General features: G+C 34.8%; 1 protein-coding gene across 51 annotated transcripts in view; it reads left to right on the top strand.

The window, feature by feature from the left end:
* TENM3 (teneurin transmembrane protein 3) overlaps positions 1-13478 on the top strand; it is a 1292556-nt gene that overhangs the window by 1150795 nt on the left and 128283 nt on the right. For 42 of the 51 annotated variants that reach the window (XM_072927763.1, XM_072927759.1, XM_072927755.1 and 39 more), the window contains 2 exons: positions 7267-7504; positions 12481-12573. In XM_072927763.1, the coding sequence (XP_072783864.1) occupies positions 7267-7504; positions 12481-12573 (331 nt within the window). 51 annotated transcript variants of the gene reach the window in all.

The following is a 13478-nucleotide window of genomic DNA, read 5'->3' as shown; positions in this document are numbered from 1 at the left end:
TTTTTGTACTTGGATTGCAGGGGAATGTTGCATCTTCTGTTCTACCTGTGTGCCATCTTTATTTTAAATATTAGGGCATTTAGAAGATTTGGCAAACATAACCCTTTACTTATGAAATTAAAATATTATTACATTTTTTATTGTTCGGAGAGTTTTTTACTCTAGAGTTCTCATGCAGAGTGGAGGGGCTTACAGTAATATTTTTGGTTTGCTAATTAAGATTATTATATACAGATTTAAGTTAAGTAAGAGTTTTGTTCTATTGATAAACCCTGCTGCAAAATTCAAGGTTTATTTTCCATTGAGAATTGGCATGATTTTAAATGCAAGGCATATTTGTTGTGAACCATGAACAGTCTTTATGAGACCTGAAGAAGATTTGTGAAAACAGCCTGTAATAAAAATCACACATGCTTCATAAAACACTACTTGATAGATATCACTTGCACCATTAAGAACTAAACGACAAAGGATGTAATTTCAGTTCTGGCATACAATATTAATCGAAAAGCTTTAAAGCATCTTGCTGATGGGAACTGTGACAACATGACATTGAAGAATAACAAACTGAAGACATCTATCTTAATCAGATTTTCAAAGTAAATGTCATAAAATAGAAAGTTATGTTATCTATCTTCATAGGGTCACATATCATACAGGGTACAGCTTTTCAGCTTGTTTATACTAAAAATATCAGGGTCAAAAAAATGTGCCTTTCAAATAAGTTTAAAGCTCAGTTCATATTCTTGAAAAAGTTTTTGGGAATAGATTAGTAACTGGTGCTTTCTATTTCTGCAACAAGGTTATAAAACATTTGGGAGAGCTGAATTATAAAACAGCTGAGAATGTACAGGTATTATCAGTATGAAGATGTGGAGGGGAAAATATTATGCTCAGTGGATGTGAAATAGAAAGACAAAGTTAGAAGTGTACCTTTAAATGGAAGTATAACACTCCTGTAGATAACACAAGCCAAAAGACAATGGTAAAAATATTTTTTCTTCAGTTCCTAAAGCTTGTGGTTATTTTGTACAACTTGTTTCTTTGTCTTCCTGTGTATATTTAACTGGTAAAGAACAGTATCCTTATAGCATGTGGGAAATTATCAACATGTATTTTGTGGTTTAAACATCAATGTTGCATGTTAGGGACTCCTACTAACCTCCACGGAGTTCCAGCTACTTCTCTCCAGTCGTCATCTGGTCTTAGACAGACACCACATGAGAACCATGGGATCATTTTGAGTTTCTCCACAGTCAAGTCTTTCTTCCCTTTCAGGACAGAAGTCTTTATTTGTCTTTAAAAAGTAAAGTCATGTTGCAATCTAAAGGAAAAATTACAAAATTAAGGTTTCCTTTATTATTTCTCCCAAATTTAGAATCATAACCAAGGCAATTCAATCTTTCAGAGCTTATCCTGCATTAAATTCACTGGTAGTTTCTCAGTCCCAGATAGCTTGACAGGTTTTCAGACCCTACAGGCATTGATTGTACTGATGAGGAGACAAACACTGGCCCACTTTGATCAAGCTACTTGTTTGACTTTTGCCCCTTTTATATTATAATAGCATACACAAGGTGCATATATAGATCAAAGTGTCCTTGTCACTTCTCCTTATGCCTGTCACCATGTATCTAGCACAGGAGCACAGGAGGAAGTCAGCAGCAGTGCCTACGGGTTAATTCTGTTTCCGTCTCTATGTCCGGTAGGTATAAACCAAGCAGAAAAGGATGGGCAAGCTGACAACAAATCAGAGTGAAAGTACTCTAATGGTAGCCAGTTTGTCACCTCAGTCCCTAGGTTGAGTATGTGGCTTGGATCCTTAAAGCATTTGTCATAACAGAGCCAATTTGGATGTGAATAAGACTAAGCAAATACTTGTGATTAACCACAAAAAAAGCACATACAGCAACTTGTCTTAAATTACCCTATGGCTTGTAGTAAATTATCAGAAAGGAAGCTTTGAGCCTCACACATCCTGGCAGGAAAAACTGAACTGAAGCAGCGGTTTATTCAAAAGACAGATCTGCCTAATTACAAGTGAACACTTAAACACTCAATTTTTTTTTTTTCTGAACGCATAACCTTCTTTATGTTTTCATTAATTAAATGTGGCTTCTCATGGAAGGTGCTCCCAGATGAGAGACTTATGGAGTGATTTGTTTTACTTGCCCGCAAGATCCCTGAAGCCATGGCCAGAGCAGTGCAGGTAGCCTGTCTTACCCCTCTGTAAAAAAAGAGCTCCTTTGGGAGCTCTAGGAATAATTAAGCCATAATACCCATTCTTTTCAATTTGCAGGGACTTCTGAGGTAAATCCCGCTACTGCTTACAGTACTTTTGGAGATATGACCAAATGTCAATTAGGTTATATTTCAAGTCCATTGAAGGGTTTTATTGAGGAAGTCAAACCCGTTCTTATAGAAATTACTTTTTACTGCTAGGCAATCAAGGGCGAGCAGACCAGGGACCAGTGACCTGCAAACAAAAAGTTTTTTTTTTTTAAGTTTTCTAAACATTTAATGTGTTTTCTAAAACATTCAGTCTATTCCAGAGTCTTAATTCTAGTATGTATTATGGATATTTCGTTTACCATGGCAGAGACTTTTCTAGAGACAATAGAAAAGGAACAGCCTGGCTAGTTAATTAAGACTCTCATAGACATAGATATTAAATAACATTTTGTTCACATTTGAAATGTTTATTTCATAATGGAAGACTTTGCTTTTTTGTTTGTCATGAGAACTCTAAGTTCACATTAGTTATACACTGTTTAAAAGCCTAATCCTTATTAAATGGAAATCACCTCTCTTTTTCTTAGATGAGTAGCTAGCTGACAAGTCTCAATGATCTATCTGTTATAGAAAGACTATCACACAAAATATCAAACAAATTGCTCTTTTTCATGGATACTTGGTCTGCTTTTCTGCCTCTGAATTACCCCCTTTCCCCACATAGCTGTAGGTATCATAAATGTCTCTACTTCCTATGCTGTTCAAATTCTGTAACAATTAAATTATAAAATTAATTAAATGTAGATTACTATTTGAAAAATAAAAGACAAAAAGGTTTTGTAAAAGGCTGCGGAGCTGCGTATAATTTACGTCTGCAATTGAAATGGCTGCTTTGCTTCCCTGTGATTCCCTAGGGTAAATAACATTTTAAGTATGTTTTGAAAAAATCATGTAACTCTAGTAAGACAGCTTTCTACCCAATTTCATGTGACTTTTCTAATTTCTGTGCATATGTCCACATACATAATTATCTGATGTTGACTTACTCAACAAATGCCTTAAATGTGTGGGGTTGGTTTGTTGCACCTGAAGATCTTTGACACACTGGTTGCTGGACCAGTTTGTGTTTACTTCTTACTGCAGAAATCTTCTCTTGAAGATTAACGGGATTGCTCTACAGTCATTAAGGTCTAAACCAAAAAGGAAAGTTATAATTAAAACTTTACATCTTTAGACCTAAGCCTACCTTTACCTACCTGTGTCTGCTTAATTTTAGTGTAAATTAGACATTCCCATTTAGATTAAATCAATTAAGATAGCATTTAAAATCCAATTTATAGCAAAGCAACTGTACCTCTCTGGAATAGTTTTTAAGCATTTCAGCCCAGTTGTTCTTTATCAGATTTGAATGCTTTTTCTTCTAATAAGCAGTTTGTTGTGAGGGAGCAGGCCAAGTCCCAGGACTGCTGTCTTTTCAGTAAGCAAGGGAAGATGTATTTCCCTCTAGAACTGCAATGGTTGATAGGGAGGAAAGTGGAGTTACAGAGTCCTGACAGTCAATATTGCAGCACATGGAGGGCTATTATTACAGGGAGTAGTGTCCAGTGCTGCAGAGTTTATGAAGTGCATATCGTGTCATCCCACTCTCTTTATAAACTTCTTAAGTAGAAAAAGCAAGAAAACTGGAACTATTCTAGCAGTAATGCTGATTTTTCAGGAGAGCAGTGTGAATCACTTAACATACATGCCTCAGGTTCCCTGCATGTACAGTGAGAATATTTTCAGTGTGACAGGGATGTTGAGAGGTTCTTACTCCGTGACTGATAGCTTTGTGTGAAAGCCTCAGTAATACTGAAAATTCTTTTTTAACTTTTAACTCCTGAAAAGAGTAAAAATGGAAATCTGGCTCCAGCGTAAGAATGGTGTTCAAAACATTACTATTGTGATGATTCTCTCTTCCTCACAAATCAGTGGTTCAACATTAGGGTTTTGTTAGAAATTGTGCAGCAATCAGAAGAACTGTGTATTGGGGAAATCTGCCAGGTTGGAGAAAAGATCCAAAAAGCAGTCTTCAGTGATCTCTCATTCAGAATTACAGTGTAGGACTGAGTAAATTTACAGCAGTATCGATTTTAGCTCTGTTGATTTATGAAAAATCTAACCTCTACCTGTAGCTTTTGCACTATTAAAAAAGAAATAAATCACTCCAGATTTTTCAGGCATTTTTGATTTTGAGGAAGCTGTAGATTTCCTGCGAATTTAAGCCACCCTCAGACACAAGAAAGTGTCACTTGTCAGCATTCTGTAAAGAGAGAAAATGGGACTGGAAGACAAGTGATCTTTGCAAAATCACACTTGCTATGGCCTTCTAGCTCCCTTCTAGCCTGTCTTAATTTCTGTTATATGTTGCTCTGTATCTTCAGTGTCAGTAATGTTTATATGTTATATAGCAGAATGACCTTTTGGTTCACAGTAAATTTATAGGGAAATAATCTAAATCCTAAATAGTGGCCTGCATAGCTGGTCTATGGCCTGAGTAATCAAATTTCATTATTCTAGCATATTTTCAGAGTAATTATTAAATCTGTGCATCTATTTGTGGAGTGTATATAAATACCCTTTACAGAACCTTCACTATACATCTTCCTCATGAGGTAGAGTGTGTGGGAAAGTTTGACATCTACCTGAGACAAGCCTGGCACTTACACCCTCTTTTAAGCAAGAGAGCAATGATGATCAATCCTCTGCTTTGTCTTTAGCAGAGAATGCTGTAAGACCTTTAGTACTAAAAATGATAGACTGAAAGATTGATTTTCAGCAGAAATTGTAAATGAGAAGAGAAATTAATGAACAAAAGGGATGTCAGGATAACATTTCAGCTGGTAGGAGATGCAGTGAAAGAGGGTTTTGCACTGATCATGGCAAAAGGCTAGGCTGGTAGGAGAGTCAAAAAGGGGTTTAAAAAAGAAAAGTCTGATCCTAAGAACAATTTTAATTAATTTATCTATCAGATTAAAATAAATTAATGTGAATTACTTCATTCCACCTGCTATTTTTCTGTAATTTTTGTAATTAATTTAATTAATAACTTATATTTATATATTTGCATATACATGTGTGTAAATACTTAAACAGATATGTGCACATATATAATTTTTTTATATACACATGCACCTATGTATTACAAAATATAAGGCTACATTTAATTTTGCACCAGCTGATAAATAGCTTGTTGTCTAAATCAGATAAAATTTTACATAAATATGGGGAAAATTCTTTGCTCTAGTGTTGGTCTGTTAACTTTATTTAGCTGGCTTGTTGAAATGTGGCTTAAAGCCCTTGGTAGTGATTGTAATCACATGCAGTGACAGCCTTTGTGTCAGTGTTGGTGAAGATAAAGCTTATCAGTTGTATCCTACCTGGACTGGAATTTTGCATTAATGCATTAGGGATTTGGTGTTAAAATCTCACTGGCAGTATAAATGCTGTTTGGTATTGGTTTTTTGGTTTTTGTTTTTTTTTTTAATATATCTTTTAATGAGAAATTCAGCATTGCTGTTGTTTGCAACAAAAGTCATGTTGACTACACAAAAATCACTGGAAAGAGCAATGTGGTTCTCAGAAAGGAAATTATTCCAAAGACTTGTTTTTTCTGTTTAAGTCTATTTGTTAACATTTTCATGTTGTCTTATGTTCACAACCTCGGAAATTGCTCACAGTTAGGTTAATTTTGTAGCAGTCGCCTGTAAGTTATTGGAAACATTTGTTTCAACAGAAAGACTTTTCCTGTGTTCTCTGTACCACAGTTTTACTTTTGAGTTTGTAACAATTTGCAATTATAACCAGTTCCAAAAGGGAATTCCTTATGCAAAGCAAACAATAATTGAAAACTACCTGAAAGCTTTTGCACTGTGAGAAAAGTGCATGTCCTGTATCTTCTGCTCTACTTAACACTTGCATTTATATTATGAAGTGTGTTCTGCTACATTAGTGTAAGAAATAGATTGCAGTTTTAATTACATAATTGTTAAATGTTACATATTTAGGTGTCATCAGTCGTTGCTAAATTGTGCTTAATTAAGTGTCAAGGTTTCTTTAGTTTTGTGTGCATTGTGCTGTAAAAGGTTTGTCTTATATTTATGACTTATTTGCCAGTAATTTTATGGAACAGATTGTGAAAACCTAACATTGATGGAACTATTTGATTGTAGGTTTTGCTGTTCTGAGGTTTTGAGTTTAAGCTTTATGGGTGTTGTGTGCTTTGGTTAAGTCAGAAAATATTTCCTTTTGTTTCCATGGCCTGGCTCTCTTATCACCTGTGACTTCCTCCAAGCTGTATTTATATTGCATGGTGTGAAATTGGAAAATCTGTTCTGTGTGTGTTCTAATGGATGTGACGGTCATTAAGTATATGAGTCTTCTGACGTTGTAATCAGATGTGAATCAGTCTGTTAAATATCCATGAAGCAACATCTGCTTCACAGAGTGACCTTCTGCTAAAGAATACTTAGCATCTATTAGCAGATCATAGTGCAGATCTGCCTTATTTGAAATGCACTAAACTAGAGTAGTCTACTGCTGTTTAGCAACTAGCTTGTAATAATTTATTGCAGTTAAATAAAGCTTAAAAACACCATTAAATAATTATAGGGATTGTATGCATTTTGAAAACCTTTGTGTTCTACTGAAATTACCCATTTAATTTCAGGGTTGGTTTGTTAAAAAAAAGCTGAAGTCTAAAGGCGCATTAGGGGATCTGTCAGATGCTATTTTCTGTAGGTGTTAATAAAACCAGATTAAAAAAAAAAACTGAAACAAATTAAAACCAAAAGCAATTTTACCATCTGTTGTGTATTAATTAGAACTTGGTGTATCAAGGGTAAACTTGCTCTTACAGAATGTCACTGAATGTCTGCTAATAGAATAATATGCAAATATATTAAATAATAGGATTATATTGAATTTCTCATTCTGCTTTGGTTGTAGCAAATGCCAAGATGTTGTATAACGAAATTTAATTTTCTTTCTTCTTAGAACAACCTCCAAATAATCAAGGCCAGTCGACCCTGCAGCCTTTGCCACCTTCTCACAAGCAACATTCAGCACAGCATCACCCATCCATCACCTCACTTAACAGAAACTCACTGACAAATAGGAGGAATCAGAGTCCGGCCCCGCCGGCTGCTTTGCCCGCCGAGCTGCAAACCACACCTGAGTCAGTCCAGCTGCAGGACAGCTGGGTGCTTGGCAGTAATGCACCTCTGGAAAGCAGGTAATTACTTAGGTACTACTACAGACTGTGGCGATGCTAAAGAAAACATTTAACATAATGACAATTGATCTGCAGCAAATACTTCCCCTCATTCAGCAAGTAAACCTGAGAAGTTGTCAGTCCTGAAAAATATGTCCTCTCTCTAAAATCTTCAATGGCACTCTTCCCCCTTACAGTCCTATTCCAGAGTAATTAGAGTATATTAATTTTTCCAGACAAGCATTTTCCTTCATTTTCATAATCTGTGACTTTTGCATTACTTTTGTTTGAAGAAATTTCTTGCCTTGCTTGCCAGAAATGTGTCAAATATGTACTGTCATACAGATCAAATGTCAAATAACATTAAGTAATAGTTTTAACTCTTGTACTTGGTACCTTTAAAGAAATACTTATGTGAAGCTAGGTATTTTTAAAGGTGCTAGATTTGGTGAGACAAAAGAGAACTCAGTTCCAGTGTAATGATACATTTGTCATTGATAACTGGCTCTAGGAAAGAAGCAGCTAATATGAAGAGTGACACTAGCTGTTTTAGATGCAGAATAACCTATAAAAAATTGGTGGGACTTACTGGCACAAAGCTGATTTTACCTACAGTGATTAATTAGTACTCATGTAACACTCAGTCAGCACTGATTTTTTATTAAGGAAAGCCATAATATTCCAATTTAGTTATTAAACTGAGCATTTATTACTATATTGAAGTTGACAGTAATTCTTGGAAGTGTTTATGAAATTTTTTCGGTTTATTCTTTGAATCCCTTTAAATTATGTTTAATAGCAAAGATAAGATGATTTTGACCAATGTAGAACATACATGACCTTAAGATTCTCTTCTAAGTAGTTTTTGTTGCCATAAATATTTCAGGCAACTCCTCTGTTAGACAGTTTGGAATGGCTATTCCTTCTCCTAGTTTTCTTGGACTCTCTTGTGCTGTTTGAGACATAAGCACTGTGAAACAGCATTCCACTGAAGAGATTTCATCATTATATTCAAACAGTTTAGTACTTTAAGAAAGAATTTTCTTATAGAACAAATAAGTTTGTAGTGGGAAAAAAGATGTTTGATGTTTTCCTGAGAGTAATTAATCTTAAGTAGATGGGTAAGGTCTTTGATGTTTGCTTCTCTTGCCATACATGTTTTGATTGTCTTTATAAAGGTGTAGGACTACATGAATGAGAATCCCACTTCCAACCTTAAGTATTTTTTGCAGAGTAAAATATTTTCATCTTTTAAACATTTCTGATGAAAACCTAAGGGTATTTTGAGTGTTCAAGTTTTGAACACTTGTGAATGAGGTAAAATGTAAAAATTTAATATAAAAACTGACAGAGCCCTATGGCAGTGGTTTTTCTCGTAGTCTTACTTGGTTGGAACTCTGGAGGTGTAGAACCCCCCTTATTTGTCATTTATTTTTCCCCTTTTGGTTAAGGTTCTCTACTGAGTGTGATTTTCAGGCTCAGTATAAACTATATTAACAATTTTGTGGTAGGTCTCTTCCTTCACCCTTTTCTTGGACTAAAAAAAGTTTGTCTCCTCTTTAGCAATATTTTAGTTTATGCTTATTGTTGGGGCTTTTTTTCCTTCTCTCTTTTTTTATTATTTTGACTTATATGGCAGCCATTTAGAGGTAGAGAATGTGAATGCCAACCTAGATACACAACTGTCTTTCTAGCTGTATAGACTCGTACTGATGATGTGTGGCATAAAAATGGCATACAGTTTGCTATTATGTATAGCTGGGCAGTGAATTGGCTGTGTTTGTGTATGTGCATGTAGGAGAGAGGGATGTATTTCCAAAGCCTGGGGGAGGTTTTAGTCCCTATTGCTCTGCAATAGTAGTGAAAGTGATTTCAAAAGATATATAGTCCATAGTATTGGATTCAGTTGTGTTTGTAATAGTATATACTGCAATTTGGCTCTGTGCAAAGTACTATTACAAGAGCTAATGGATTTGTGTGAAGCATTACTGTTACTGGCTAAAAAGATGAACTGTGAGGTTACAGATCAATGATGTCCAACAGAAACTTCAATTCACATTTTTTAAATATAAAAATACTCTTTGCTTATATGTTTATGAGGACCTTAAACTGAAACTTGAATAAATTGAATTATGTGAATGCTTCTTTAATCTTGATGCCGCCTTTAAATGACAATGAAATTACCAAGCAGAGAAGAAATTGTCTTCCCTCTATTTGGGATCGGTGAAATGTACATTAACAAGAAATACCCAAGCCAGTAGTAGAAGATTTCTTGTAGGTTTCCTGCCGTCTGCAGGACCTTTCCTTGAACATTTAATGATCTTTACTATTTGACCGTTCCCTAGCCAGATGTAAGTTAGGTTCATTTGTAGAGCAAATAGATCTGCTGGAGGAGCCGGCACTAGAGAATAATATGAACTTCTGAAGAAATCAAAATTTTTGCATTTTGTTCTTTGAATAACTGGTTGAACAACCAAAGTCATGTAAATATATGACTACATCTTAGATGTCTGAATATGATAAAAGATCATTTAGTAATTAAATGTTAGTGGGTTTTTTATTATGATTGAGCTTTAAGCTTTTATTCAGCTACTAGTTTTAGTAATGATTTCTTGATTACCAGTATCAGTAGTAACATTCTCATGACGTTGAGTTCTAGTAGGATCTAAATTACTGATATTTAAAAATACATAGTAAATCACTTCTTTAAATGCTCTCTTTGTTAAATATTGAATGTGCAGATTTTTCTAATGCACAGTAAATTATGAATATTAGAGATGCACACAGGAAAAGTACGTTATGAGTTCTACGAGTTCTATATCAGAACTCACACATTTGTAGATAAAAATAAGCTGGTAGCATCTCTTAGTGCATTTCCTTGGAAGTATCTCATTAATTTCAGTCATTGAATCTAAAAGATCAATTTGTTGGTAAAGGGAAATTTACATATTCCAATCAAGGAATAAATCTCTGAGAATATTATGTAACTTTATTCAGAATCTCTGCTAATGTGCCAGTGAATAAAAGAAGAGCTTTGCTTTTTCTTACTAGATTTGCTACAAAAAATACCTCATTTGAAAGATGGCTGCATTTTGTATGATGGACTGTGAATTTTTTATAGAAACTAGCCAAGAAACTAATATATTTTTCATAGTTTAAACATCTTGGTTTTATTTTACCACTTAGTATTACATGTGGAGTCATAGGAACATTACTGTATTCAGCTACTTAGCTACTTATTTTGCCAAGAAAAAAATACAGTATTGATTGAAGAAATACTTGATGACTAGAAAATATTTAAGCATTTGGAGGGACTTAATTAAAGTATGGAATACCTCAGAAATACTATAGACAAAACATTTGCTGGTATGTGTTACTTCAAAACTGTTCTGTAAACTTGATTCAAAGTTCATTTTAGAATGTGAAGACTTTAAAAACTCCTAAAGTGTGATGAACATAACACGTGTCATTATTGGGGTGGACTGCCAAAGATCCAATGGCCTTCAGTATTGATTAAGGTGTGGAAAGGGTGTTGATAGTTTCCAGGGAAGTTTTAAATCAATTTGTGTAGAGGCTGATTGATTGTCTGCAAAAGCGCAGTGTTGCTGGAGGTTAAAGTGCTCAAACCACCTATTTTACACATTCCACCCACTAAAACAGTGCCTTGTTTAATCAAATTCAAATTGTTCTGATCTGTAAGTCTTCCGGGTTTTCACACATTGACTTGCTTAGAGATGTTACTCCTGTTGAGAAGGTGCATGGTACAAAATAACGGCAGAAACTGGGGATGGAGTTGAAGTCCTGCTCTTCTGAAGACTCTGTTAAGCACTATGCTCACATTGCTGATCTGCAAGCTGAAGAACAGGACTCTGCTGACAGCATGAATGCATTTGAAAAATTGACATGCTGTAATTATGGGATCATTATATACAGACATTAGAAATTAAGTATTGTTTTCAGATACTTAAGTCAAAAAAGTTCTGTTGCCGTCTGACATTCTCTTACTGTCAGGTTCTCACTGAGCATCTGTTTGAATCCTAAAACACCAAGCCCATATGCTTATAAGCTTTCTTTGATGTCAATAGTGTCTTGCTTTAGATTTTTGCTTGATCCCTCTGGCATCTTTCCTGCTCAAATATCCCTTGCTGTCACCATAAGTACTTGGAGTTTGATCATGCTGTGTATTTTGTCTCCTGGCTCTTAGGCAAGCACCAGTAGTCCAAAATTCAGTAGTATTTGCACATGTTCCTTGAGCGTATCATTCACGTTTTCAGAGGTACACAGATATTGAAGAATGGACCCAAGTATTTTTTCCCCGCGTTAATCATTCCCTGTTTTAGATAGGACAAAAGAAATATGTGGTTCTAAACAAAATAATAGTGGCTTACTTAATTTCTCTCCCTCATTTCCTCATGATTCCCGGAGAGAACCAGAGACTCTGATGCTTCCTTTGCCTCTCCTGCTGCTGTGCTTTGTCATTTGCAGAATGTGAGATCCCCATTCCCTCTAGTAGCCAGCCCGCTGCATGTTTTTCTTGCTGACTGGCTGTGCCAGATAGCCAGCAAGAGACTATCTTTTAATAGTCTCAGTTCAGTTTTGTTATTATAGTTTTATTATCATTTTATTATTTTTATTTTATTCTATTTTTATTCATCCCTGGTCCAGCCTCGTCAAGTAAACAACATCCCCGACTATGCACTGCTCAGTCCTTAAGCCTGCCTTGCCACATGCAGCAGTCAAATTTTATTCAAGACTTGCACATAAATAAGGGATCACCAAAGAGTAATGACCACCTAAAGGCAGCCTTATAACAGCGGTGTCTTCAGGATACAATCCAGCATGTAGTTCAGAGGACAGCATGAAAGGCAGATAAATCCCACATTCAGTTTTGCACAAAGTTGCACAACAGAGTTAGTATATTCTTTTTTGTGGGATCATCCCGTTCTTTAATTTGAAATTGCACCTCTAATTTCATTTTTTTGTATCTTTATGTATAGAGAATTAGAAAGTCAAGCAGTCCTTGCAAATGGTCATGACAACCTTATAGAGATGGATGTGTTTTCTCCAACATATCACGATAGCAGTTATGGGTATGTGACTCTTCAGTGTTTGCATGATGCTAACTATTGACACAGAAGACAAAGTGTGATTTAAAAAAAAAAAATATTGCAATAGGAAAACATCTGGAAGAAATGTACTCATCCTTATGTCTGATTTTTAAAAAAGTAGTCTAAATAATTTGTCATACTGACTCATAGCAGATATGAAATGGTAAGCTTTGACTGTCAAATCTTGCTTGCTTTGACTTAAGACAATAAGAATGCAATTAACATTGTATTGGTTCTCTGTGGCCCAGTTCTGCAGGCTGTTGTAAACTATTTGCATGATTACACATTCACCAGATCTGATCCTCTATTTGCAATGTATGTACTGCTTGGCAAACATTTATTTTAGAAATATTATTACATACATTATAGCATAAAGAATGACCAATCAAAGAAGTTAACAGGAGTTACATACCTAATCTCTAATATTTTTGCCAGCTAGTTTGAAGTTGCAACTGCTGATAAATATGTAACTGTAAATAGAGAATTCCATATAAATAATTATTTCAATTTATTTAAGTAAAATTTCTATTTTAGAATTGTTCCATATCTACTTAACTTTTTCGATAATCTGTGTCTGATTTTTGAACTATGTCTTGGCACTCTTATGCCAAATTAATGTAATCTTTTATGATCCACACGCAGAAAAAAAATCCTGACAAAGCAGTACCATTTCTGAATTGTTAATCATAAATCTAGCTTTTTATGTTAGTTTATTTATACTTCACTAAAAATTATAGTTTTATGTCCAAATTCTGTTTTGTTAATGGTAACGCCTAACTCCATAAAAGGGATAATGTGCTACTTGATTAAATGAGGAGATATGCAGTTGCCTACTAATTAATCTGTAATATATATTGACAAAGTACATTGATCTGCTTCTCCCAAAA

The sequence above is a fragment of the Taeniopygia guttata genome, chromosome 4 (genome assembly GCF_048771995.1).
Source record: "Taeniopygia guttata chromosome 4, bTaeGut7.mat, whole genome shotgun sequence".
In the NCBI taxonomy this organism is placed as follows: domain Eukaryota; kingdom Metazoa; phylum Chordata; class Aves; order Passeriformes; family Estrildidae; genus Taeniopygia; species Taeniopygia guttata.
Note: the sequence above shows the minus strand (reverse complement) of the source record. Positions and strands in the feature narration are given on the sequence as shown.